General features: G+C 53.2%; 1 protein-coding gene across 7 annotated transcripts in view; it reads left to right on the top strand.

The window, feature by feature from the left end:
* UBE3B (ubiquitin protein ligase E3B) overlaps positions 1-22,723 on the top strand; it is a 48,460-nt gene extending 25,737 nt beyond the window's left edge. For all 7 annotated transcript variants that reach the window (XM_043438566.1, XM_043438550.1, XM_043438574.1 and 4 more), the window contains 13 exons: positions 464-582; positions 1,401-1,515; positions 2,299-2,398; positions 4,265-4,384; positions 8,516-8,692; positions 8,801-8,911; positions 10,751-10,888; positions 11,231-11,296; positions 14,458-14,516; positions 17,347-17,529; positions 18,018-18,129; positions 19,718-19,810; positions 20,664-22,723. In XM_043438566.1, the coding sequence (XP_043294501.1) occupies positions 464-582; positions 1,401-1,515; positions 2,299-2,398; positions 4,265-4,384; positions 8,516-8,692; positions 8,801-8,911; positions 10,751-10,888; positions 11,231-11,296; positions 14,458-14,516; positions 17,347-17,529; positions 18,018-18,129; positions 19,718-19,810; positions 20,664-20,855 (1,585 nt within the window). In that variant the 3' untranslated portion in view covers positions 20,856-22,723. The remainder of the gene's footprint in view (positions 1-463; positions 583-1,400; positions 1,516-2,298; positions 2,399-4,264; positions 4,385-8,515; positions 8,693-8,800; positions 8,912-10,750; positions 10,889-11,230; positions 11,297-14,457; positions 14,517-17,346; positions 17,530-18,017; positions 18,130-19,717; positions 19,811-20,663) is intronic.
* Positions 22,724-23,029: the final 306 nt, after the last annotated feature.

Below are 23,029 nucleotides of genomic sequence, written 5' to 3' on the forward strand. Positions count from 1 at the left end.
AAGTGCCCCTCATGTCCATCACAGACACAGAGTAAGAGTCTGCTACTTCCTTCGGTAGACACAGATTCTCAGTCAGCATTCCCTGGTAATTCAAACATGAGTCGTGAGCAAGTGTCACAGTCAGGTCCTTAGGAATAAGGAAAGTATAGAATAGAGTGTATTGTATCTTTCCTTTCTCAGTTGTATCTTTTAAACTTTTTACTATGGACAATTTCAAATTAATTGAAAGTGGAAAGAATAGTATGAACCTTCATGTACCATATCTGTCACCAGCTTCAATAGTTATCAACTCATGGCCACTTTTGCTTCATCTCTACCGCCAACCCACTCTCCCACAGATCATCCTATCTGTAAATTTCATTGACAAGTTAGAGCTTATTTCTTAACATTGTTTTGTCCAGTTCAAGGTATAGATCTCTCCTTTTTCAGTGGGGAACTGTGAGTAACTTTCTGTCTGATTTAGGATCCTCGATGACATTGAAGTTTATGAAGAACAGATTTCATTCAAACTGGAAGAGCTGGTCACCATCTCCTCTTTTTTGAACTCCTTTGTGTTTAAGATGATCTGGGATGGAATCGTAGGTAAGGTAAAGACGTCAGCCCTCTTTCACTTGACGCTACACCCGGGGAGTCCAGAGTCTAGAACGTCAGTTGATTCTTAGCCTTGTCCATCAGAGTTAATTTAAAAAATGCACCTCCATTCACGTAATTAGAAGTTTTATTTCTCCATTCTCTGTGATCCCTTAACATAGTAGTGTGGTTGTGGAAGTTTTAGTCTACCAGGAAGCCTTCAGGATTTATGTGTGTATTGAGGATTGTTGATGTTGTTTAGTCACCAAGTCGTGTCCAACTCTTTGTGATGCTCATAGACTGTAGCCCGCCAGGCTTCTCCGTCCCAGACAAGAAGAGTGGGTAGCCATTCTCTTCTCCAGAGGATCTTCCCAACCAAGGGATTGAACCCACATCTGCATTGCAGGCAGATTCTTTACCACTGTGCACCATTATTCATGATTAATTTTGCCCTGAATCTCATTTTGATTCTTTGAGTTGATCTCCATGCAGATAAAACATGCGCCTGCTCACACTTAAATTAGAGTCTACCTCCTGAGACGTTTCCAGTCGTCCAGCACTAAGCTCCTTTGATTAAAAGGTCCTTTAGATGACATCCAAGTGGGAAACAGCACGAATGATTATGTCTGAGCAATTCCCGGGTCCCACAGTTTCTTAGAATGTACCCATGGGGCCTCTTAATCCTCTTGGTTCCATGTCACGTTCAGCCTGAAGGAGGTGAAGTCCTTGCTGGGACTCAAGGATGATGGAAGGAGACATGGCTGTCCTCCCACCCTCTCCAGTCCTGAGTGGCTCCCAGACCATGGCTCTCCCCATTGTTCACCCCACAGAGAATGCCAAGGGTGAGACCTTGGAGTTGTTCCAGTCTGTCCACGGGTGGCTGATGGTGCTCTACGAGCGGGACTGCCGGCGGCGCTTCGCCCCCGAGGACCACTGGCTGCGAAAGTGAGTGCCGGATTGTGGGGGAGGCGGGTTATGGAGGCTGGGGTCCCTCCATCACGCTGGTCACCTGAGTGCTCAGCACATCGTGTTTTAGGGCCAGGAGAACTTGGCCCTTCATCTTTATCCCATCCTTTCATCTGCACGTGTCCCTGTAAAGCACCTGTCAGGACAGCCCACCGCCCAGTCACTTCTGTTAGGACCCAGTTACACTAAGCGTGATGAGAGCTCATTCATGGCCACAGAGCCAGATCACGTTTAGCAGATACTTCATGTGCAAACGAAAGAAACAGGTTCTTTTCAGCTGAACTAAGCAACAGGTTATGATCATTAAATGGCTTTTTTTTTTTTTCCAGCAGGATTAGTGAGATAAAAAAACCCACAGCTAGGTTTGTTAGGGGGTGGGGTGGAGGAAATCCTCTTGCAACAACTAAAAGTAAGGTCATGTCGGCCTTTTTTTTTTTTAAATCAAGGACAGATCAGCTCTCATGTAATGCTACAAGTTGTGCCACTAGAGTAGTGACTGGTAGACTTTTCTGTAAAGGGCCACACAGTAGGTATTTTAGGCTTTGTGCACCAGTGTCTGTTGCCCCTACTGAACGCTGCCATCGTAGTACAGAAGCAGCCGGAGAGAGTACATGAAGCTTGGGCATGACCGTGTTCTGTGAAAGCTTGATTTATAAAAAGTGGGCAGCAGGCTGGATCTGGCCCATCGGCTGTAGCTGGCCAACCCTGTTTGGAGGATGGTATTCACCCCCTTATTCCCAAATCCATGTCTTTGCTCTGCAGGGATCTCAAGCCCAGCGTGCTCTTCCAGGAACTTGACAAGGACAGAAAGCGGGCACAGCTGATCCTGCAGTACATCCCACACGTCATTCCTCACAAAAACGTGAGTTGCACTTGGAGCTGGGCTCCTCCCACCACCATGGGTCCTGGCTGTCCGTTTTCATCCCAGCAATGATCAGACATGAATAAAAGCAATCGTTCAGTCAATGCGGGTGCTGATGGGCCTTTTCTGCGCCAGGTGCCATGCCGAGTGCCGGGGGTGCAGTGTGAACTGGCCATTCAGGTCTCGTGGGGCGGACGCTGCAGGAGCCTCAGGAGGGAGCTCCACTGGCAGAAATGGACAGTTCTCACAGGCCCAGGGCAGGGGAGGCTACGGTGCCGGTGGAGGGCCAGGCGGAGTCCAGAGCTGGAGCCACGGAGGTCCATAGGAGCTGGAACAGGGAGAGCCTTGGGAACCAAGAGCAGCAGCTTGGATTTTGTCCAGAGCCGTTGGAGAGTTTTTAGCTCTGGAGGCACCTGGTCAGAGCTCTGCTTAGGAAGCTTCCTTCTGGCCGTAGCATGGAGAACTGGCGAGAGGCAGATGTCATGGTAGCCTGGCCTGGACTCAGGCTGGGGTCCTGGGAACAGAAAGACAAGGATGTCAAGAGATTTTGAAGGAGGCCCTGGAGAATGATGACATTCGGGGGGAAAGAGTAGGGGAATTCAGAGGATGCTCAGGTTTCTGGCTTGGGTGAGAGGGAGCTGTTCCCAGAGGTGGGGGTACAGACGAGGGCGGGGCTGGGGGATCGGGGAGCAGGTGACGAGTCTGTGACTCCTTAGTGCCAGTGGACACGGGGGTCTGGAGCTAGAAGAGGACTGGGCTGGAGGTGGACTCAACACATGGACGACACGCACACCTCCTCACTGCATTCATGGACGAGGACGAGGTGGTCAGAGCCAGAGGGCACTGAAGCCTGGGGGTGGAGAGGAGCCCCCCTTCCCAGGAGGTTGTTTTGGCCGCTCCTTTTTCTGTCACAACCATATTGATTTACTCCTGAGAGCTCATAGAATGATCAAGTGAAGTCTGTTAGCCTCCCCTTGTGTCTAGTTATCCATTATTACCACTACTGTTGTTCTTACTGTTTGTTTTTAACAATGCTCTTGACTTTGGGGAGATTTCCATTTTTCAAAAAAACAGCTGTGGTTGGAGCTATTATTTATGCATTCTGCTGACATGATTTGAATGTGCTGTTATAGGGTGGGGTCAAAGGTTATGTGCTAAGGGAGCCTGTCAGAATCTTGGGAATGCAAGAGGCTTCTTTTTATTTATTTTTAATTTTTTAAATTTTTAATTTTCTTTTGGAATATAGCTGACTAACCATGTTGTGAGAGTTTCAGGTGGACAGCAAAGGGATTTCGCCATACCTATCCACATATACATTCTCCCGAGAGGGTTCTTTTTTAAATGATGCTTGAGACATATTACTCTGGGACTGCAGTGTGCTTGAGGACACAAGGAGGCAGATAGAAAGGTCAGGGGCTTTTATACTGTAGGATCATTGAAAATTTTTTCTGCCAGTGAAAACAATGCTGTGAAATGTTTTTTTAAATTCATGCTATTGATTTCCTCTAAAGCAGGCACGGTTATATAAAGCAGCCTCTGTAACTCGTGCTGCCGCTGGGTTTTTACGGTGAATTATTGACTGAACATGGAGAATGATTTTCACTCAGACTATTCTTAGCCAGGCGCTGGCTGCAGCCGGACCACTCCTTCGGGACCCTTTCTCCCTTGGCACGGATTCAGCTATCTTTATAATCCCCAGGAGCGAGTAGAGGAATGTTTACTCTTCTCACAAGGCACTTCCCTCCCTTAATGCACATCAAAGCGTCCCATTCTGGGGGCCTCTCCCACGCTTAAATTTCATTCATTTTGCACAGTGCGTTTTCTGGGATCCTCCACTGTTTCCGGTCTCACCTTTGCTCATTTCAGAGAGTTCTTCTGTTCCGAAACATGGTGACCAAGGAGAAGGAGAAACTGGGGCTTGTGGAAACCAGCTCAGCCTCCCCTCATGTCACCCACATCACCATCCGCCGGTCCCGGATGCTGGAGGTGAGGAGCTTGTCGCTGAGTGTGCTCAACCCCGCTGAGTGTGCAGGGTTTCTGTTTCCAGTGGATTACCCCTGAACGGCTCTGATCACTGCTTGACCTGATGGCCCTGAAGCCAGGGCTCTGGGAGCAGGAGACGCCCGTTCGTCCTGCCAGATAGCCTGAGGACTGCTTATTAGACATGCCCTCGGTGCTGGAGACCCCCCGCACAGCGGTTCCCTCCCTTTCGCCCAGGAAGGGAGAGCAGCCTCACCTCTGCAGCGAGGACAGATGGGCTCAGGTCTGTGCTGACTCCCTTGTCCCAGCAGGCGCTCTGTCCCAGCACCCAGCCGTGAGTGTGGGAGCTGGAGTGCTGGGTGTTAAGTTACTGGTTGTCCTGGGAAATCCGTCCATCACAGGGCCGCAAGTTCTTTGTGGACGTAAACTTAGGAGGTGCAAGTGAAGAGGCCTACCTTCGCCAGACCTAGCATCCAGGGTTCCCAGCACACAGCAACTTGATGTGACTTAAAAATAGGTGCCTATCCTCAGAAGACTCTCCTCCCTATGTCAGGAAGTTGTCCTCGTACGTTTTGTTGGAACAAGACCCTGGAACATGACCATCATGAATGTAGGCACCTGCGGTGTCTGCATCGTGCCTGCCAGCCGCTCCCCCGGGTGTGCTGCTGCACGTGTGGTGGCAGAGCCCCGTGTCCCCGGCCCAGGAGCGGCCTGGCCTGGCTGGTTTGCCCACGCTTGCTCTTTCGACTTCCATCCCGCTCCACTCCGGCCGCAGTTCCTCATCAGCACGTTCTGCAGGACAGTAGGACAGTCACGGGATCCCAGGCCAGCGCGGGGCCACGTTGCCAGCCTCCAGCACCAGGCATCCGCAGCCGCCCTTCTTTCCCACGTGTTTGCATTACTCTCTTGGGCCGTTTGTGCCATGTTTGTCCCTCCTAGAGAACTTGATTGAGTTTTCTGACCACTGATGATGGACTCTGACGTCTGCTGGGGAGAGACAGCGTGTGGGAAACAGACGATTTTGACATTCTCAGAAGTAGGGATAAGAAATGTAAGTCCCCCCAGGGGCCCTGTCAGTCACAGGGACGAGCAACGCTGGCTGACAGTGTCTCGGTGCTGGGGCATTTTGTTTGCCTGCTAAACAGATAGAATATTATCCCCTTCTTCTGCTCTTTCCTGTTTTTCTTGGGAGCCCAGCCCTTAGACCAACCCCACGAGTGACTGGATGAATGACAGCTGACAACCGGCCTCGGTGTTAGGGCACAGGGAAGGGTCGGCAGGTGGAGAACACATGCCCCTAAAGGAGGCCACCTGCGTGTCACCTTGTGGAGATCCGGGCTCCGTAATGCTCTGACTTTTTAAGAGAAGACTCAAAATTTAGGGTTTTGAAGCCCACAGATCCTTGTATTGTGACCTAGTCAGTTTTTGTAAACTACCTGCAAGGTCAGCAGTCTTCCAGGTACTTTTCTGCCCACCAGACTCAACCTGCAGGCCACCAGAGTGTTCAGCCTCTGCTTCAACTCAAGGAAGAGAAAGCCCGATTGTGTTATAGGAACTTGATTCTCCAGCACTTTCTTCCTTGGGCCTGGATGGACCTCTCCTGTCAGACTCCTCCATCCCGCTGCCTGTCATGCCCACTCCAATGTGGCCAGCACGACGGGGAGTCTGGGTGATGGAAACTGGTGTCTCCTGGGAGTGACAGAGTCCCCACTGCCCGCCTCAGATGTCCCTGGGAGAGTCACCCACTTACCCCAGGCCTGCTTTTTTCAGCACCTTCCCCGGGGGCATCAAAGAAGGGATGTCTGTCAGGATTTTAGGCAAAGTCCATTTTCCTCTTTTAAGCTCCTTTGGGATAGATCATGTCATTAAGTTGAACCGTGGTGTTCATATTGAACTAGGAAGGGGGAAGGGTCATTGAGTCAGTTACCTCAGTTCTCGAGACTCAGTGGTTCCAGTCATTAGAACTCGGGAGCCCAGTGACCTTTGCTTGGTTTGGACACAAGAGGGCATCAGCAAGCTGATACTCAACCACTGATCTCCTGGGCTTTTATTCTGTCCCCTTTTTACGGTTTGTACTGAAGGTGGGGCTTGTGTAGGAGGTTTCCAGTTAATGATCTGAAGTCCTGCAGGAAGGCCTCCCCTCACAGGGGTGAACGGGGGCCAGATGCCAGCGTTTCAGAACTAGAAGGAACCGTAGACACACCCTCCTCTGCCTCGCCCCATCAGAGGCAAGACTGAGGGCAGAGGAGTTCAGTGACAGAGCTGGGCGTGGGAGCCGGTGCTCCTGTCCCCTGTCCTCTTTCTGGGCATCTGCTCTTTGAGATGCAGAAGAGAAGAGGATTGCCCTGTCCCCTGCCTCACCGCTCAGGGCGCAGATGGGCTCCTCGAGAGAGGGCAGTGGGGTGCAATAGGAGGTGTGTCAGAGAAGCCAGGCGGCAAATTCCTCTCTCCAGGGTTTCACAGGGAGGCTAATGTGGGGCTGGTCCATCAAAATTGAGATTTGAGTCCAATAAGCATTCCTGGCATGCCGGCCATGAGCTTGACTGCTTGCTAAGAGCTTTCACATGGACCATCTTGTTCCATCTGTGTGACACTAACCTAACGCACACAAAGTTAGTCAGGCATCATTTAGAGCAGAGTGGAGAAACTGCATTTCCTGCGTGGCCTGTTAGGGTTCTCTCCCCATCCCCTACTCAGTGCCAAGGTCATTATCTTACATTTAGGTGGAATGACTTAAAAGCCCCTGCAACTGCATGGTGACTTCCTGTTTTTCTCTTCTTTTCATTCAACTTAGTGGTTTTCACATTTCACGGGCATAAAAAGTCCTTTTCAGGACCATGCACTCAAAATCAAGTCCTTGTTCTTTCAGGGGACTTCAGAGGTAACTTTTCTTCCTTGCTCACCCACTTCGGAGTCTACCTCCAGAGTAAGATGGGGGGCCTGCGACCCGGTCGCTGGGTCAGTAGGTGAGCTCGAGGAAACATAGTCGGCAGGAAGGGCTCCTCAGAGCAAGTCTGGCCGTCCCAGCCCTCTGTGCTCGGCGACAAGGAAGCAGGTGGGCCGGCTAGCGGGCGAGCAGGCGCCGTGGAGCGGGCCTGTCTGGTGTCAGTGGAGCATCCGCGGTCACAGCTCTTTAGACTGAGGGTGGGGAATGTGTGTGGGGGGGGCAGGGGGCACAAGAGGACGGACATGGCAACTGATTTGTACCCTGTTCTGGGACAGTATCTGAAGACACAGGTTTGTCCCTGGTTAAGCTGTGGGGCTTCTCACGCCAGGCCAAAGGACTACCGCCTGGGCCCTGTCCTGTCCTGAGCACTGTTTTTTATAGTCACCTCTCCGAAATGAAAGCCTAAGCAGCTTGCCCATCAGTGCCCACATGCCAGGAATCCATTCGATGACAGGATCAGGCAACAGGAAGACCTCAGCAGATCAGAACCAAGAGAGAAACTGGGTGTGGTGATTATCTAGCAGGAGGACACTGACGTCACATCCTAGGTTCTGAACAGGGATACGTGCCCGATGGCTCCATCTTGGGCGTGGACTGCAAACTGGAGGTGCTGAGGCCTCTCCTCCCACTGCCCCTGCCCTCCAGGCCCATCATCGCCCCTGCACCCATCTCCCCACTTCCCACCAGCCCTCGGCTCTGCTTCCAACAGAAAGATCTTCCTAAGACACAAAGCCAGCTGTGTCACTCTCTGCCTAAACCCTTCTGTGGCTCCCCAGCACCCTCAGGTTCTAACCTAAGCTCAGCAGGACTCAGCCTCTCCTGATCTGGGCAGAGGTACCAGGAGTTGAGCGGTGAGGGACTTCTTTTATTCATCTCCCAGCATTTCTCGTGTCTTCGTCTCTCCCATCCTGATGACCAAGAGCTTGCTGTCACGCATCTGGTCTAATTTGTCCATCTCACTGCTAGGCACCCTCCTGAGGGCAGTATCCCCTTGCCCAAGAGTGGTAAAGCCATGTCCCCCAAAATGAATTCCTCTTCTATCAGGCTCTCCTCACGCGCTTGTGCGTCCTGACACATTTAGTAATGACGCCGGGAAGGCTGCACTCGGGGGAGAAGGAGCTTTGAGGAGTGAGCCCTGCATCATACAGGGGGCCTTGGGTTCCTAATGGACTATATTTCTGCCCTCGCAGGACGGCTATGAGCAGCTCCGGCAGCTCTCACAGCACGCCATGAAGGGCGTCATCCGAGTCAAGTTTGTCAACGACCTCGGGGTGGACGAGGCCGGGATTGACCAAGACGGTGTTTTCAAGGAGTTCTTGGAAGAGATCATCAAGAGAGTGTTCGACCCAGCGCTCAATCTGTTCAAGGTATTTAAAGGGTGCAAGTGCGCGGTGGACGGCAGCCAGATTCAAGGTGAGAGATGAAAAGTGGAGGCGTTTCACCTCCCTGCCCCTCCCCGTCCTTCTGCCTTGCAGACGACCAGTGGAGACGAGAGACTCTACCCTTCGCCCACGTCCTACATCCATGAGAATTACCTGCAGCTCTTTGAATTTGTGGGCAAGATGCTGGGGAAGGCGGTGTACGAGGTAAACATCTTAAGGACCATTGAGCTGAAATGGAAAATAAAATGTTGTAAGTACGGAGGGCTTCGTGTACGTGGAGGTGACCTGGCATGTAGTGGCAATTACCTGTCATGAAGCTGAAGTCAAGGACAGGGACAGGGACCAACACCAACCATGTTCTCAGCAGTGAGGTGGTGGGTGAGAGAGCTGGTTATTGGGGTGCTAGAAGTAGTAAGTGAACTGATACAGGTGAACACCTCCCTGGTGGCTGGCAGGTCAGGGCTGCCAGCATCACTGTTACTAGGAGGGAGGGTGTCTGAGCTTCCACTCCTTGGTGTCGTGGCTTTGGGGTGGTTGGACTTCCCAGCCACCCCGGGAGCCCACCTGGCTCCTGGTCCCCCTCCCCTGAGAGCTGCACCCCAGCCATCAGAACTGCCTCCAGGTGGCGCTGGGTCCTCAGCCCTTCCGGTCCTGCTACCCAGGAAGGAAGTAAAGCCACCGCTCCAGCCCATCACCGCCTGTCCTCGTGGCCTTGGCAGTGGACTCCAGAGGGGCAGGGGACCATTCTCTCCTCACCCCAGGGGCCACCCCCTGAGCAGCGCTCACATCCCACCCCTCACAGGGGCCGGGTAGGCCAGGACACTCTTCAGAGGCACAGCCCGCTGCAGGCCCGACTAAGAAAGGTGGCCATGTGGGCCAAAAGTGCTTTGAGTCTTGAATAATCCATCATTCCCCCTGTGTAAACAGCCCCATCCACGGCCTCAGTCCCCGGTATGATGATGTCAGGGGCCCCGTCTGAGTCCAAGTTCCCTCCAGTCCTCCTGCCCGGACTGGTTAGGCGTCCTAGGCCCCTTCTCTGCCTCAGTTTCCACATCTGCAAAATGGTAACACTCCTCAGTTGATCCCCCTTTTTTACAAAACAAGCAAGCAAAATCCCAAGGCACCCCCTCCCCGGTCGTTTGCCGTGTTTTTCCTCTTCGAATGTGTAGCTGTGACGAGACCCAGAAGCATCTAGGCCAGCTGAAGGCACGACTTCCTGGCTTTGTAAACGTCCTCCCCCACATGCTGGGCTGAGTCTCTGCCTTCTCCCTCTCCAGCAGCAAGGACTCCCCGGGCCCAGTGAGGAGCGGCCTGTGTTCACTCACTTCCCACTTGTGATCCTTAGGACAGGGTATCATGGAGTCAGCCTGTCTCTCCCATCTCTGTCTCCCCGGTCTGCACACTCCCAGTGTTCTGTGAGGGCGTCTTGGCCATGTCCCCGCCTCCCAACCATTCCTCACAGGCGGTACAGGTCCACACGTCCCTGCTGGGAGCCCGCCCAGGGCTCGGGAGAGAGTCCAGGCTCCAGGAGGCTCATGAGCACTTTCCAGTCGGGCCCTGCTGCCTCCCCGGCCTCCCCGCTCACCCCCTCCCTCACACACCCTCCTGTGGCCAGACCTGCATCCCAGCCCTGGAGCACACCCGCAGGCCTTGTACTCAGGGCCTCATGCTCGGCTACCCTTCCTCCTGGAAGCATTCCCCCACCCTGCTCGGTTAACCCTGGAAGCTGAGGCTCTGCTGGTGCGCATTTACCGATGAGCAAGCTGGTGCCCCATGGCCTGGCAGCCACGGAGCTGGGGTTTGATGGCTGAGCTGTGAGGTTGCAGGGCCGAGGCCCTCAACCACTGTGCCATGAGGTCCCCAGGAGGCACTCAGCGATGTTGTAAGTGCTAGGGGGCATCGTCGTCCAGAGCGAACATCTCGGCAGTGTTTAGAGGTGTCACTGGGGCCCTCGGAGCCCCCTCTGCAGCCCGAGCTGCCCCGATGAGATCATAAGATGGGGTCCCGGGCAGTAGGTGGCAGCTCCCACCTCCTCTCTGGCAGGGAATCGTGGTCGACGTGCCCTTCGCGTCCTTCTTCCTGAGCCAGCTGCTTGGGCACCACCACAGCGTCTTCTACAGCTCTGTGGATGAGCTGCCCTCTCTGGACTCAGAGTTCTACAAAAACCTCACATCCATCAAGGTCAGTGTGGAAGGCGGGATGGCCTGGCTGAGTGCCCGTAGGGTCTCGGGGAAGGGACGCCCACAGGCTCCAGCTCTGCCTGGCTGTCGTGGGAGGGGCGGGGTCGCCTGCCATGGGGGCTCGGCCCACTCCCTGGTCACGGCAGGCCCTTGTGTCTGAGCACTTCCTCCCGAGACTGATGCTCACAGCCTCCTTCCTGCAGAGGGGCCCCTTACCTTGCTTCAAGTCTCATGGCAGCCACAGTGGCAGCCATGCAGGCAGACACCGTCAGAGGGGGTGTTCAAGCCGTCGGGGGTGCAGGACTCGCCAGCCCCTACATCATCCCTTTCTCTGTTGCTTTAGCGGTACGACGGGGACATCGCTGACTTGGGCCTGACACTGTCATATGACGAGGATGTCATGGGTCAGGTACGTGGGCTTCTCTGGCTGGGCTTTCTGCCTGCTTCCTCCTTTGGCTCCCTGAGACCTGCCCTCAGTTCAGTTCAGTCGCTCAGTCGTGTCTGACTGTTTGCGACCCCATGGACTGCACCACACCAGGCTTCCCTGATCATCATCAACTCCCAGAGCTTACTCAAACTCATGTCCATTGAGTCAGTGATGCCATCCAACCATCTCGTCCTCTGTCATCCCCTTCTCCTCCTGCCCCTAATCTTTCCCAACATCATTTGCATCAGGTGGCCAAAGTATTGGAGTTTCAGTTTCAGCATAAGTCCTTTCAATGAATATTCAGGACTGATTTCCTTTAGGTTTGACTGTTTGGATTTCCTTTCTGTCCAAGGGACTCTTCAAGGGTCTTCTCCAGCACTGCAGTTCAAAAGCATCATTTCTTCGGTGCTCAGTTTTCTTTATAGTCCAACTCTAACATCCATACATGACTACTGGGAAAACCATAGCTTTGAGTAGATGGACCTTTGTTGGCAAAGTAATGTCTCTGCTTTTTAATATGCTGTCTAGGTTGGTCATAGCTTTTCTTCTAAAGAGCAAGTGTCTTTTATTTTCATGGCTGCAGTTACCATCTGCAGGGATTTTAGAGCCCAAGAAAATAAAGTTTCTCACTGTTTCCATTGTTTCCCCATCTATTTGCCATGAAGTGATGGGACCGGATGCCATGATCTTAGTTTTCTGAATGTTGAGTTTTAAGCCAGCTTTTTTGCTCTCCTCTTTCACTTTCATCAAGAGGCTCTTTAGTTCCTCTTCACTTTCTGCCTTTAGGGTGGTTGGTGTCATCTGCATATCTGAGGTTATTGGTATTTTTCCTGGCAATCTTGATTCCAGCTTGTGCTTCATCCAGCCTGATTTTGCATGATATACTCTGCATAGAAGTTAAATAAGCAGGGTGACAATATACAGCCTTTTTATACTCCTTTCCCTATTTGGAACCAGTCCATTGTTCCATGTCTGGTTCTAACTGTTGCTTCTTGACCTGCATACAGATTTCTCAGGAGGCAGGTCAGGTGGTCTAGTATTCCCATCTCTTGAAGAATTTTCCACAGTTTGTTGTGATCTGCATAGTCAGATTTCTGGAACTCTTGCTTTTTCGATGATCCAGGGGATGTTGGCAATTTGATCTCTGGTTCCTCTGCCTTTTCTAAATCCAGCTTGAACATTTGGAAGTTCTCGGTTCACATACTTTTGAAGCCTGGCTTGGAGAATTTTGAGCATTACTTTGCTAGCGTGTGAGATAAACTGAATTGTGCAGTAGTTTGAGCATTCTTTGGCATTGCCTTTCTTTGGGATTGGAATGAAAACTGACCTTTTCCAGTCCTGTGGCCACTGCTGAGTTTTCCAAATTTGCTGGCATGTTGAGTGCAGCACTTTCACAGCATCATCTTTTAGGATTTGAAATAGCTCAACTGGAATTCCATCACCTCCACTAGCTTTGTTTGTAGTGATGCTTTCTAAGGCCCACTTGACTTCCCATTCCAGGATGTCTGGCTCTAGGTGAGTGATCACACCATCGTGGTTATCTGGGTCATGAAGATCTTTTTTGTGTAGTCCTTCTGTATATTCTTGCCACCTCTTCTTAATATCTTCTGCTTCTGTTAGGTCCATACCATTTCTGTCTTTATTGTGCCCATCTTTGCATGAAATGTTCCCTTGGTATCTCTAATTTTCTTGAAGAGATCTCTATAGTTTTTCCCATTCTATTATTTTCCTCTATTTCTTTACATCTTAATCCCTGAGGAAGGCTTTCTTATCTCTCCTTGCTGTTCTTTGGAACTCTGCATTCAAATGGGTATATCTTTCCTTTTCTCCTTTGCCTTTAGCTTTTCTTTTCTCAGCTATTTGTAAGGCCTCCTCAGACAGCCGTTTTGCTTTTTTGCATTTCTTTTTCTTGGGGATGGTCTTGATCCCTGTCTTGTGTACAGTGTCATGAACCTCCATCCATAGTTCATCAGGCTCTCTGTCTATCAGATCTAGTCCCGTAAATCTATTTCTCACTTCCACTGTATAATCAAAAGGGATTTGATTTAGGTCATACATGAATGGTCTAGTGGTTTTCCCTACTTTCGTCAATTTAAGTCTGAATATGGCAATAAGGAGTTCATGATCTGAGCCACAGTCAGCTCCCGATCTTGAGACCTGCCCTACTCTGGTGTTTTCCCTAGGAGACCCACAGACTGGGGCTCTGTCCGTCTGTGCATCCTTCTCCTCTGCCTGCCCAGCCCCTCCCCCGCACTGCCAGGCGGGCGGGTGCTCGCCTCCCCCTGCCATGACCCAGCCTGGACCTGCCGGCCCGCCACAGAGACCCTGCTCTATTCCCAGTGGGCTTCGGGGTTATTCTCGAGGGAACAGTGACTCCCGCTTTTCGTTACCATGGTGAGGATTAGCTGTTCCAAATGGAGGATCTGGACTGGGACAGGGCCAAAGCCACCCAACAGGAGGGACCTCTCACAGAATCCTGTCCTTGCTTCTTCTCGGCACGGAGAGCAGAGCAGGGGAAAGAAAAAAGACCCTTGAAGTCATGGTGGCAGAGGGGCTCCCCCAGACTCGCTGTCTTCCTTTCCCCCGCAGGGCTCCCGGCCCCGCCAGTGGGATCCCTGGGCCCCTGCACGAGCCCCAGTGTGCACATGGTCCGAGGGCTGCCCCGGAGCTCGTAGTACGAGGCCAGCTTCCCAGGGCCTTAGCAGGGTCACTGCGCCTCCCTGAGCACACTTTCCTTAGCCCAACACATGCCACTTGTCAAATGAGTCCTTGTTGGGACCAGGGTCATGTCTTCATCATATTTTCTGACAGCGCCGCTGTATTCCAAGGCATGGTCAGCATGCCACTGTTTATTTACCCGTCTTCCTGTGCTCTTCACTAACACGTTCCCCTCCACGACACCCTGCAGCCTTAATACACACGTGTGAACGAGTATGAGATGAGAAGAAACCTTCCTATTGATCAGGCAGGGCCTGCTTGTTGACATTTAAGCCCTGACTTTCTGTGGAAATGATTGTTCCCACACACGACTCATCTTCCTCCTGTGATTATTATGGATGTCAGCGTCGCGCCTTTCGTCTTCGGGAAGCTTTATTTCCTCGTTAGAAATCTCTTGAATAATTGCTCCCCCTCCTTTCCTCCAGCTTGTTTGCCATGAACTGGTTCCTGGAGGGAAGACCATTCCTGTTACAAATGAAAATAAGTGAGTATGGCAATTAGATTTTTAAGGTCACCACTTGAAAAGACTTCATTCTGGCTCTCCAGGCTTACTTTGATAATTTATTAAGATAGATTGAAGTAGAAAGAGGCCATAAATATCATAATGGAATTTACTGGTTACAGTTCATAGGCCGAAGTCATATTAAATTCGATTTGCAGAATAAGAATTGACAATTTATTTTTTTGCAGTAGCACTTCTAAGGTCAGAGGCACCCAGGCAGCGGTGTTCCTAGGAATTTAATGACGGCTGTAGATGCAGACAGATGGGTTCTGAGCCGTTTGGGTGTGCAGTCCTGAACCCAGAGAGTGCAGAAGCGGAAAGACTCCTCGAAGGAGCAGATTATTTTGGAACGAGGGTGTGTGGCCGTGGTATAAAATGCTGCTCTTGAAAAGACAGCAGTGGTGAACTCAGATGCAGCAGACAGGTCCGCAGTCATGGGGAGACCCTGAGGCCAGACAACCTTGTCCCAGAAAGCAGCCTTTTATAAGTCTATCATCAGTGGTCCCTAAGATCAAAGCCCCTCCAGGCATGTCTGCACCCAGCCCTGTTCTTGCCTAATTGATCGTAGGACCCGGCACAGAGAGTCAGTATTGGCCCTTCTGTCTGTCAGTCTCCTGTCAGCAGGCTCAGCTGAGCATCTGAACTGCTCATCTGAGTTTCACTGACTTCGGTGACGGGTGAGAGCTTAGCCCTGCCTGGTGAGTCACGGGGATCAGATGCATGTCACAGCCGCTGTCCCCAGCATCACGTCCCTCTTGGGTCGGATCGGTCAGTCCTTGCGTTCGGGTAGCTTTTATTTAGACGGTCAGTACAGCAGACCAAATTATCATCACGATTGATTGATTCTTATCATGCAGTTTTGGCTCTTGGCCTCAGAGCCTTTGTGTGACGACAGCTGAGAAAGATCAGGGACCACAGGTTGGGAGGAAGCTACCTGGGGGTGTCAGAGAGCAGGATGGGTCCTGAGCCTGCCTACCACGTGCCTGCAACCATCCCTTCAGAGGGCTTCACGTGAGAGCACCTGCAAAGTACCTTCCGGGATATCTGGTGCCACAGAGGGCCTTAATAAATGAGAGCAGTGACCCCACCATCATCAGATGTATCCCCCATCAGGGGGGCCCTGTTTTGCCAGGGGTGGCACGGGGGTGATGGTTGGAGCTGTGTGTCCAGCAGCCAGTGGAGGTGGGTTGATGCAGTTGGAGCGAGGTTCCTGTCCTGCCTGGAAACCTACGTGGAAAGTCATGTCACAAACTCTTCCCTGTTCTTAGCATAAAACCTCAGTAGGTTTTATGAGGGCAAGGGCATTCCATTCTGCAGGCTCTTTAAAAGGCCTGGCATCACCAGGACCCACTTCTGCAGGTGAGGCCTGATCTTGCACTTCCTGGGTGTTGGCCAGGAAAGTCTCGCAGATTCCCTCACTCTCTTTTGGTAAAATGGAAAACTGTCAATCACCAGCTTCAGCGAGCCCATGAAAGGAGTTGCAGTGATAGAAAAAGTCCTATTTAAGTGTATCATGGGCAGGCTTGCCCCTGGAAGCTTTTTTCCTTAATGTTTATTATCTGGGTTGCTGTGCAGGCTTTTCTCTAGTCGCATCGCCTGGGGACTCTCTGCAGCCGCAGCGTATGGACTTCTCATTGCGGTGGCTTCTCTCGTTGTGGAGCACAGGCTCTAGGCACACTGGCTCCAGTCGTGGCGGCACACGGGCTCAGCAGCTGTGGCGCTTGGGTTTAGTGGCCCCGAGGCACGTGGAGTCCTCCCAGATCAGGGATCGAACCCGTGTCTCCTACACTGGCCGGTGGATTCTTTACCACTGAGCCACCAGGGAAGCCCCTGCAAGCTTTTTTAAAACAGGGACATTTTCAAGGTCAGTAACTCAGATCTGAGCATCATGGGGTAAACAGATTTATTTGGACTGTACGGATTTGGAATTTTGAGAGTTGCACCTGGACTGGGCTCACGTTCTTCCGTCTCTGAGTAAATGGTTTGCTGAGAAATCGGCCGTGCTGGCAAGCCTGTAGGAGTGGCTCTCCCCTGGCCCGAGGCATCGCGTTGTGTTGTGAGCTGCACCTGAGCTAAAAGCAGACCCAGGAGGCCAGCCATTTAGAACCCTTTTTGGTGCTCCGACTTTCTCCCTGAGCCTAATCGTCCGCCAGCCGCATGTGGTTAAAACTTTCCGCAGCCCTGCCTTCCCATGGCCTGGACTCTTTGTCCAGTCTAGGAAGATTTTGACCGAAGTTTCTTTTCTTTTCTTATTTATTTGGCTCCACTGGGTCTTAGTTGTGGCATGCGGGATCTTTAGTTGCAGATATGGAATCTAGTTCCCTGACCAGGGATCGAATCCCGGTCCTCTGCACTGGGAGCTTGGAGTCTTAGCTGCTAGACCACCAGGGATGTCCCCTAAAGTTTCAGCCTGAAACAGTTTTTCTCTGGAGAACTGAATGGTATCTTAAATGGTGCATGTCCAAGAGGATGAAATGAAATAAAAGTCCCTTTGTACTGAGAAGGGCCCTCTCCTTAGCTGGAGCATGTCTCACTGTGATTCTTGACAGTGGAGTGGTACCCCCTTGTCTCACCCACTGGCTTTGGGGAGGCGTGCACGAGGGGATGCCCTTGACACTGAGGCTGTCCCAGTGGCTGGCCGTGGGCCGTCCAGGAGAGCTGTCATCCTCGTCGCCGTAGTTCTGGTGAAATGTCCTGGCGCTCCTTGTGTTTGTATAAGACACCTCAGAGCCGACAGGATTCATCTTCCAGCCCGTCGGCACCCGCCCGCCCTGCCCCGTTAATTCCCGTTGTTTTCCCCTGGTGGTGACAGAATTAGCTACATCCATCTGATGGCCCACTTTCGAATGCACACGCAAATCAAGAACCAGACAGCTGCCCTCATTAGTGGCTTCCGTTCCATCATCAAGCCTGAGTGGATCCGGATGTTCTCGACCCCTGAGCTGCAGCGACTCATCTCTGGGGACAACGCCGAGATCGATCTGGAAGATCTGAAGTAAGGAGCGAGTGCGGGGGGCAAGGGTGAGATTCTTAGGTCTCCCAGAAAGCACACTGCTCTTTCACCGGGCTCCTTTTGGAGGGTTCTCAGGGTCCTGCCTCCAGAGGGATTCTTCCTCCCTGATCTCGCCTTCCTTGTGAACTGCTTTGGAAGAAAACCTCAAAACCCTTGTCTCCCTGGAGACTGAAAAGCGGAAGCAGAGTCTGAGGCTGGGGTGGGAGGACTCTCCGAAGTCCTGGGAGACAGTGATTCAGGGTCTCCTGTCAGCTTCTGCTGAGGAGGACCAGGGCCTGCCACGCAACACTCTGCCCATTGGGCTTTCGGAACCAGGGGTTACTAAGGCATGAACTTCTGACATAAGAGCAGTTGGTCGTCACCCAGGCTGGGCAGAGTTCACTGTGCCGCTTGTCTGAATTCCATGCCTGCCTGTGTCTGCACGCGCCCGGCAGCGTGTGTGGCTGAGCCCTTGTCTGCATTGTTTTCAGGAAGCACACGGTGTACTACGGAGGTTTCCATGGGAGCCACAGGGTCATCATCTGGCTCTGGGATATCCTGGCCTCTGACTTCACGCCTGACGAAAGAGCCATGTTTCTGAAGGTAGTTTATACGTTACCTCTGCATTCAGGGGGCCATCATTCCAGAAGCTAATTTTCAGGAGAATCAGTTTTTCCAGGGACTTCCCTCATGATCCAGTGGCTAAGACCCTGTCCTCCCAATGCAGGGGGCCTGGGTTTGATCCCTGGTCAGGGAACTAGATCCCACATGCCACAACTAAGATCTGCTGCAGCCAAGTAAATAAAAATTTTAAAAAATCATGCCTATTGAAAAAAAGAGAATCAGTTTTCCTAACAGGGCCTCTTGTAAGCATCAAACAGTCTCTGCCAACATACAGCACGGCTCGCCCCCCTCTCCTAGAAAAAAGGAAAGCAGATCTCTCCTAAGCATGCACTCACGCCCCTCATGGCGGGCGAGTTTGTGTCTCTGGGTGGCCTGTCCCCGTACCTGCAGTTCCTCGTCCTGGGCTTGCCCTTTTCTGTGGCTGCAGACAGTTAAGGAGGGGTTGGGGGGCGGCCCCAGAACTGTCGTACAGGAGAGGACATGCCTTCTTTAGATGTAATGATGACAGAGTCCCGCAGCTGCCCCTGCCCTCCGATCCTCCTCCCATCCTAGGAGGCTGACCACGCCTCCCTCCCTGGACCAGCCCTGGCTGGCTTCGGGCAGCGGGCCTGAGCAGCCCGAACTGGGGGGGGCACAGACTCTTCCTACATCTGTCTCCACATCCTTCAGACGGATGGAGTCACACAGTGCCCGAGACCTGGTTAGATGGGGTCGGGTCCACAGTGGACTCAGCTCAGGGTGGAAATGCTTCTAAACCAGGTCTGTTGTTACAGTCTTTCTGGTGGAAAACACAGGGTATTAGGCTAGTAATATATCTTGTCAATAGTTTTTGTAAAAACGGTTTTTGAAGCACAACATACAGACTTTTTGGACGGTCTCAGGACTCTCACCACCATTTATAACATTGTTTAAATGGAAGCCTTTGTCTTCCCAAGCACTCATCTTGCCGTGGAGTTTTGATACCCAGCGCAGCTCTATCAGTAGCAGGTCCCTGGAGCCCCTCGAGAAGGGAAAGTGTTGCACTAATGTTGAACTAAAGAAAGCAAAGGGATTCTTAGCACTTCCTGGGCAGGGGTAGCCGTTGGATTTCTGGGCAGGTCGATGCCTCTGTCCAGGTAGGACTAGTCATTTAGGGAAATGACTCGGGAACTGCCATCTGAAAGATGCCAGGAATTCCAGGGCGGCAGCGGGGATGCGAGGCTGGGCCCACAGCCCCCACTGGGGGCGTCCAGTACCTTGGTCCACCCTCAGCCTCACTGGTGCCCGAGGCCAGGTGTTGGTCAGCCTGCTGAGAGCCGGCCAGGGGCCACGCTCATGGGGACAGCCCTGCCACCAGCAGGCCTCATGCTGGCGTGCCTGAGCTGCCACGTGGGCAGGCAGGTGCCGAGCGAGCGAGCTGTTGGTGGTGTGACGCGTGTTTCGGAGCCTCAGCCCTCAGCTCAGCCTCGCCTGCCGCGCTCAGCGGGCCCCCTGCCTCCTGCCTCCCCCTCCGTGGTGCTGTTGCGTGGTCTCTCCCCCAAGGACAGCGTCTCCCCACTCTGACCACCGGCCCCGCCTTCTGTTGCAGTTTGTGACCAGCTGTTCCCGGCCCCCGCTCCTGGGATTCGCCTACCTCAAGCCTCCTTTCTCCATCCGCTGTGTCGAAGTGTCGGATGATCAGGTATACCATCGCTGGGGTAGGGCCAACCCCCCCGGGGGTCATCTGCTGGGGCCCACCGACCAGGCAGGGCGCTCACCAGGTTGTGTCTACAGGGCGGGCTGCTCGGCGCCTCGGTGCCCCAGGCGGTCCCTTTCTCATGACTCCCTCGGGAAGGAATACCTGTGGGGTGTTTCCGGTAGTTGTGCCGCCCGGGTTCCAGGTCTGAACTGCAGTGTGAGAGAAGGGTTGGGATGTGGGCTCAGGAATGGGACAAGTGCAGGCCTCAGTCCAGTTCCTTTACCTGCCGGCTCTGCACACCTAGGCCAGCAGCCGCCTTCCTCCCCTGCAGAGGGAGAGTGGACGCCCTTGGGGTAACTGCGTTCCGTGTGCCGCCACCTGACCCATAGTGGGTGCTCAGGTGGTGGCTGTTGTTAGACGTTTCTCACCTCCGTGAAAACCCAGGGGTCTCTGAGTGGTTGCTGCTCTCCAAGATGCCCTGTCTGCACTCTGCGCCCTCCTCTTAGGTAATCCCAGACAACTTTCACCCCCTTACTGAAGGAAGGCTGCCCTGAGTTACAGTCTGCGCTGGCAAGATCAGGGAGGAAATGCTAGGCTGCATTCAGAAGTGTTTTGTTACGAAAACATGTGGACAGTGAGTGCTCCAGCTCTTTGAGAATTGGTTCACTGATAGTTAGCGGGTGACCAGAAGGCCCTGTTTCCCAGAGCTGCTTCATGCAGGCCCCTCTGTGGGGGACCTAAGGAATCAGGCTTGCTTCCCGGGCACCCATCTCTCCAGTTGTCCTCGGGGGGACCAGCCCAACCCTCTCCCAGGGCGGCGCCCCTTCCAACCCAAGGCTGTGGGCTATGCTTGCAGGACACAGGGGATACCTTGGGCAGCGTCCTCCGGGGCTTCTTCACCATCCGCAAGCGGGAGCCAGGCGGCCGCCTGCCCACCTCCTCCACCTGCTTCAACCTGCTCAAGCTGCCCAACTACAGCAAGAAGAGTGTCCTGCGGGAGAAGCTACGCTACGCCATCAGCATGAACACGGGCTTTGAGCTCTCCTAGCCCCCGCCGTGCCGACTCGAGGCTCCCAGGCAGCCTCGGCCCTTCTCTATAGCCATGAGATGCCCCTCTGGCCTCAAGAACTTGGATTCACGTGAGGACGCGACCCAGCGCTCTCCAGGTGACACTAACGGGAAGCGGGTGTTGGAAATAAACCTCCAGATTCGGCCATCATCGGTCCCTCTTTCCTGCTTTCCAGGGGCCTCACGCCCGGGCCTGTGACCGCAGCCGGGCTTCTCTTTTTGATAGTCTGGTCTTTTCATGAGTGTTTCTGGTCCTTAACTTCCTGAGCGAGCCGTGCATGAACAAGTCCCAGGAACCCCCAGGCTCCAGAGTGGTTTTCAGGGCATGGGCCTGAACCCACCAAGCCGACCAGGCGGGAGATGCTTCCCTTCTGTTTCTGAAAATTCTCTACTCAGGTAAGGCCTCTCCAGCCTCTCTGCACCCGGCAGTCCCGACCTCCGGCCCTTCCGCAGCGGCCTCTCTGCAGCCAGCCAGGCCCGCCAGCTCCCAGGGCAGCAGAAGCACCTGCCGGGGAGACCGTGGGGCACCGGAGGCTCGGGGTGCTGTTCCCACCTGGGAGCCCCGTGTTCCCGCAGCAGCAGTCCCCTGCCCACTGTCCCCTCGGGGGCTCCCGAGTCCTCAGCGGCCCACTCCCGTCTTGGGCACTTACGTCGGCATCCTGAGCTTGGGAGAGAAAACCCGTCGGCCCTTAAGAGCAGCTGCTTCCAGTGGGCGCTGGCTGCTTGTCCGGCCACCCTTACAGTCCAGTGAGGGACAAACACCAGCTGAAGGTCCCTGGCCCGTCTGGCAGTGGCTTCACTCCGTAGATGGTAGAAGTCCTCAAAACGTGGGTTTTGTTCCCCGTCCTTCCTCAGCACCAGGAGCCCGGGAGCCCTTGACGCTGACGGGGGCTCACGAGGCCGAGGAAAGGTGAGGGCACTCCAGGTTGGTGTTTGGTGTTTCGCTTCGTTTGCTCCTCCAACCCATTGCACTCATCTGCCTTCACCTTTGTCACGAGAACTTTGCTCCAGATCCAGGGAATCGAGGCAGAAGCCATGTTAGTGTCTGTCTGGACAGCCATGCACCCTCGCCCACCTCACCGCCTGTCCCGGCCACCCAGACTGAAGCCAGATGAGAGGTCAGGAGCGCCCGGTCCCTTGGCCCTGCGGAGCCAGTGGAGGGCATGCCACATAACTCTCCTCCAAGCAGAGAAAAAAAAACCCTTCCAGAAAGAACCTTCATGTTGGCGGCAAAGCAGGCAGGACCTATCTCCGTGGCCTCTGGCAGGGGGTCTCAGCTGGGTACCGGCGTCCTGCCCAGGCCCAGGCTGGCCTTGTTAGAGGCCCAGGCTTTTAAAAAACAGAGCGTGTGTTTTACCCTGACAGCAAGGAATCTAAGGACAGACAGGAATTTATTATTTAAGATATGTTAGTAACCTCAGATTCTGTGGACTTGCCACTGTCTAAACACTCAGTTCCTTTGAAAATCTCTTCTAAATATATGTGTTGTGCTCTGGGCAGGTGGGTACATTTATGCTGGTGGCTGAAGGATTGTCAGCCTACATGAAGAGGTTTGATGTGTGTTCCCTAGGAGTCGGCCAGGGTGGGATCACAGAAAGTGGTTTCTATGCATCAACGTCAGCTTCGCCCTTTTGATGAAGAGGGGTAGTTTGTAATTTCATTTAATTTCCGGCTGGCAGTATTGCACTAATGAAGCCCTGAATCTGTACTTTTCTAGCTGGTGTTCACAGACACCATGATGGCTCTTGATGGCTCTAAAAAGTTGTGGGGGGTGGGGTGGGGTTGTTTTCATAGATAACTTATGGATTAAAACATGATCAAAGACTTTATTAAATTTGTATTTCAGCACACAGTGGCTGTGTTCTGCTTTTTTTCCCCTTGGTCCGTGCCTGGTGGCATATGGGATCTTAGTTCCCTGACCAGGGATTGAACCTACACCCCCTGCAATGGAAGCTCATGAGTCTGAAACCACTGGACCACCAGGGAAGTCCCTCTGTTCTGTTTCTCATGTCAGGAAGGCGCGCTTTCGGCCGAGTACCTGGGCAGCTGGTGATGGGGCATCTGGAGCTTAAAGAGCTCAAGGCTCCTGGGGTGGGAAGAGGACCCAGGACGAGACGGCGGACAGCCGAGGCCACTGCCTCCCCAGAGTCAGCG

The sequence above is a fragment of the Cervus canadensis genome, chromosome 1 (assembly GCF_019320065.1).
Source record: "Cervus canadensis isolate Bull #8, Minnesota chromosome 1, ASM1932006v1, whole genome shotgun sequence".
In the NCBI taxonomy this organism is placed as follows: domain Eukaryota; kingdom Metazoa; phylum Chordata; class Mammalia; order Artiodactyla; family Cervidae; genus Cervus; species Cervus canadensis.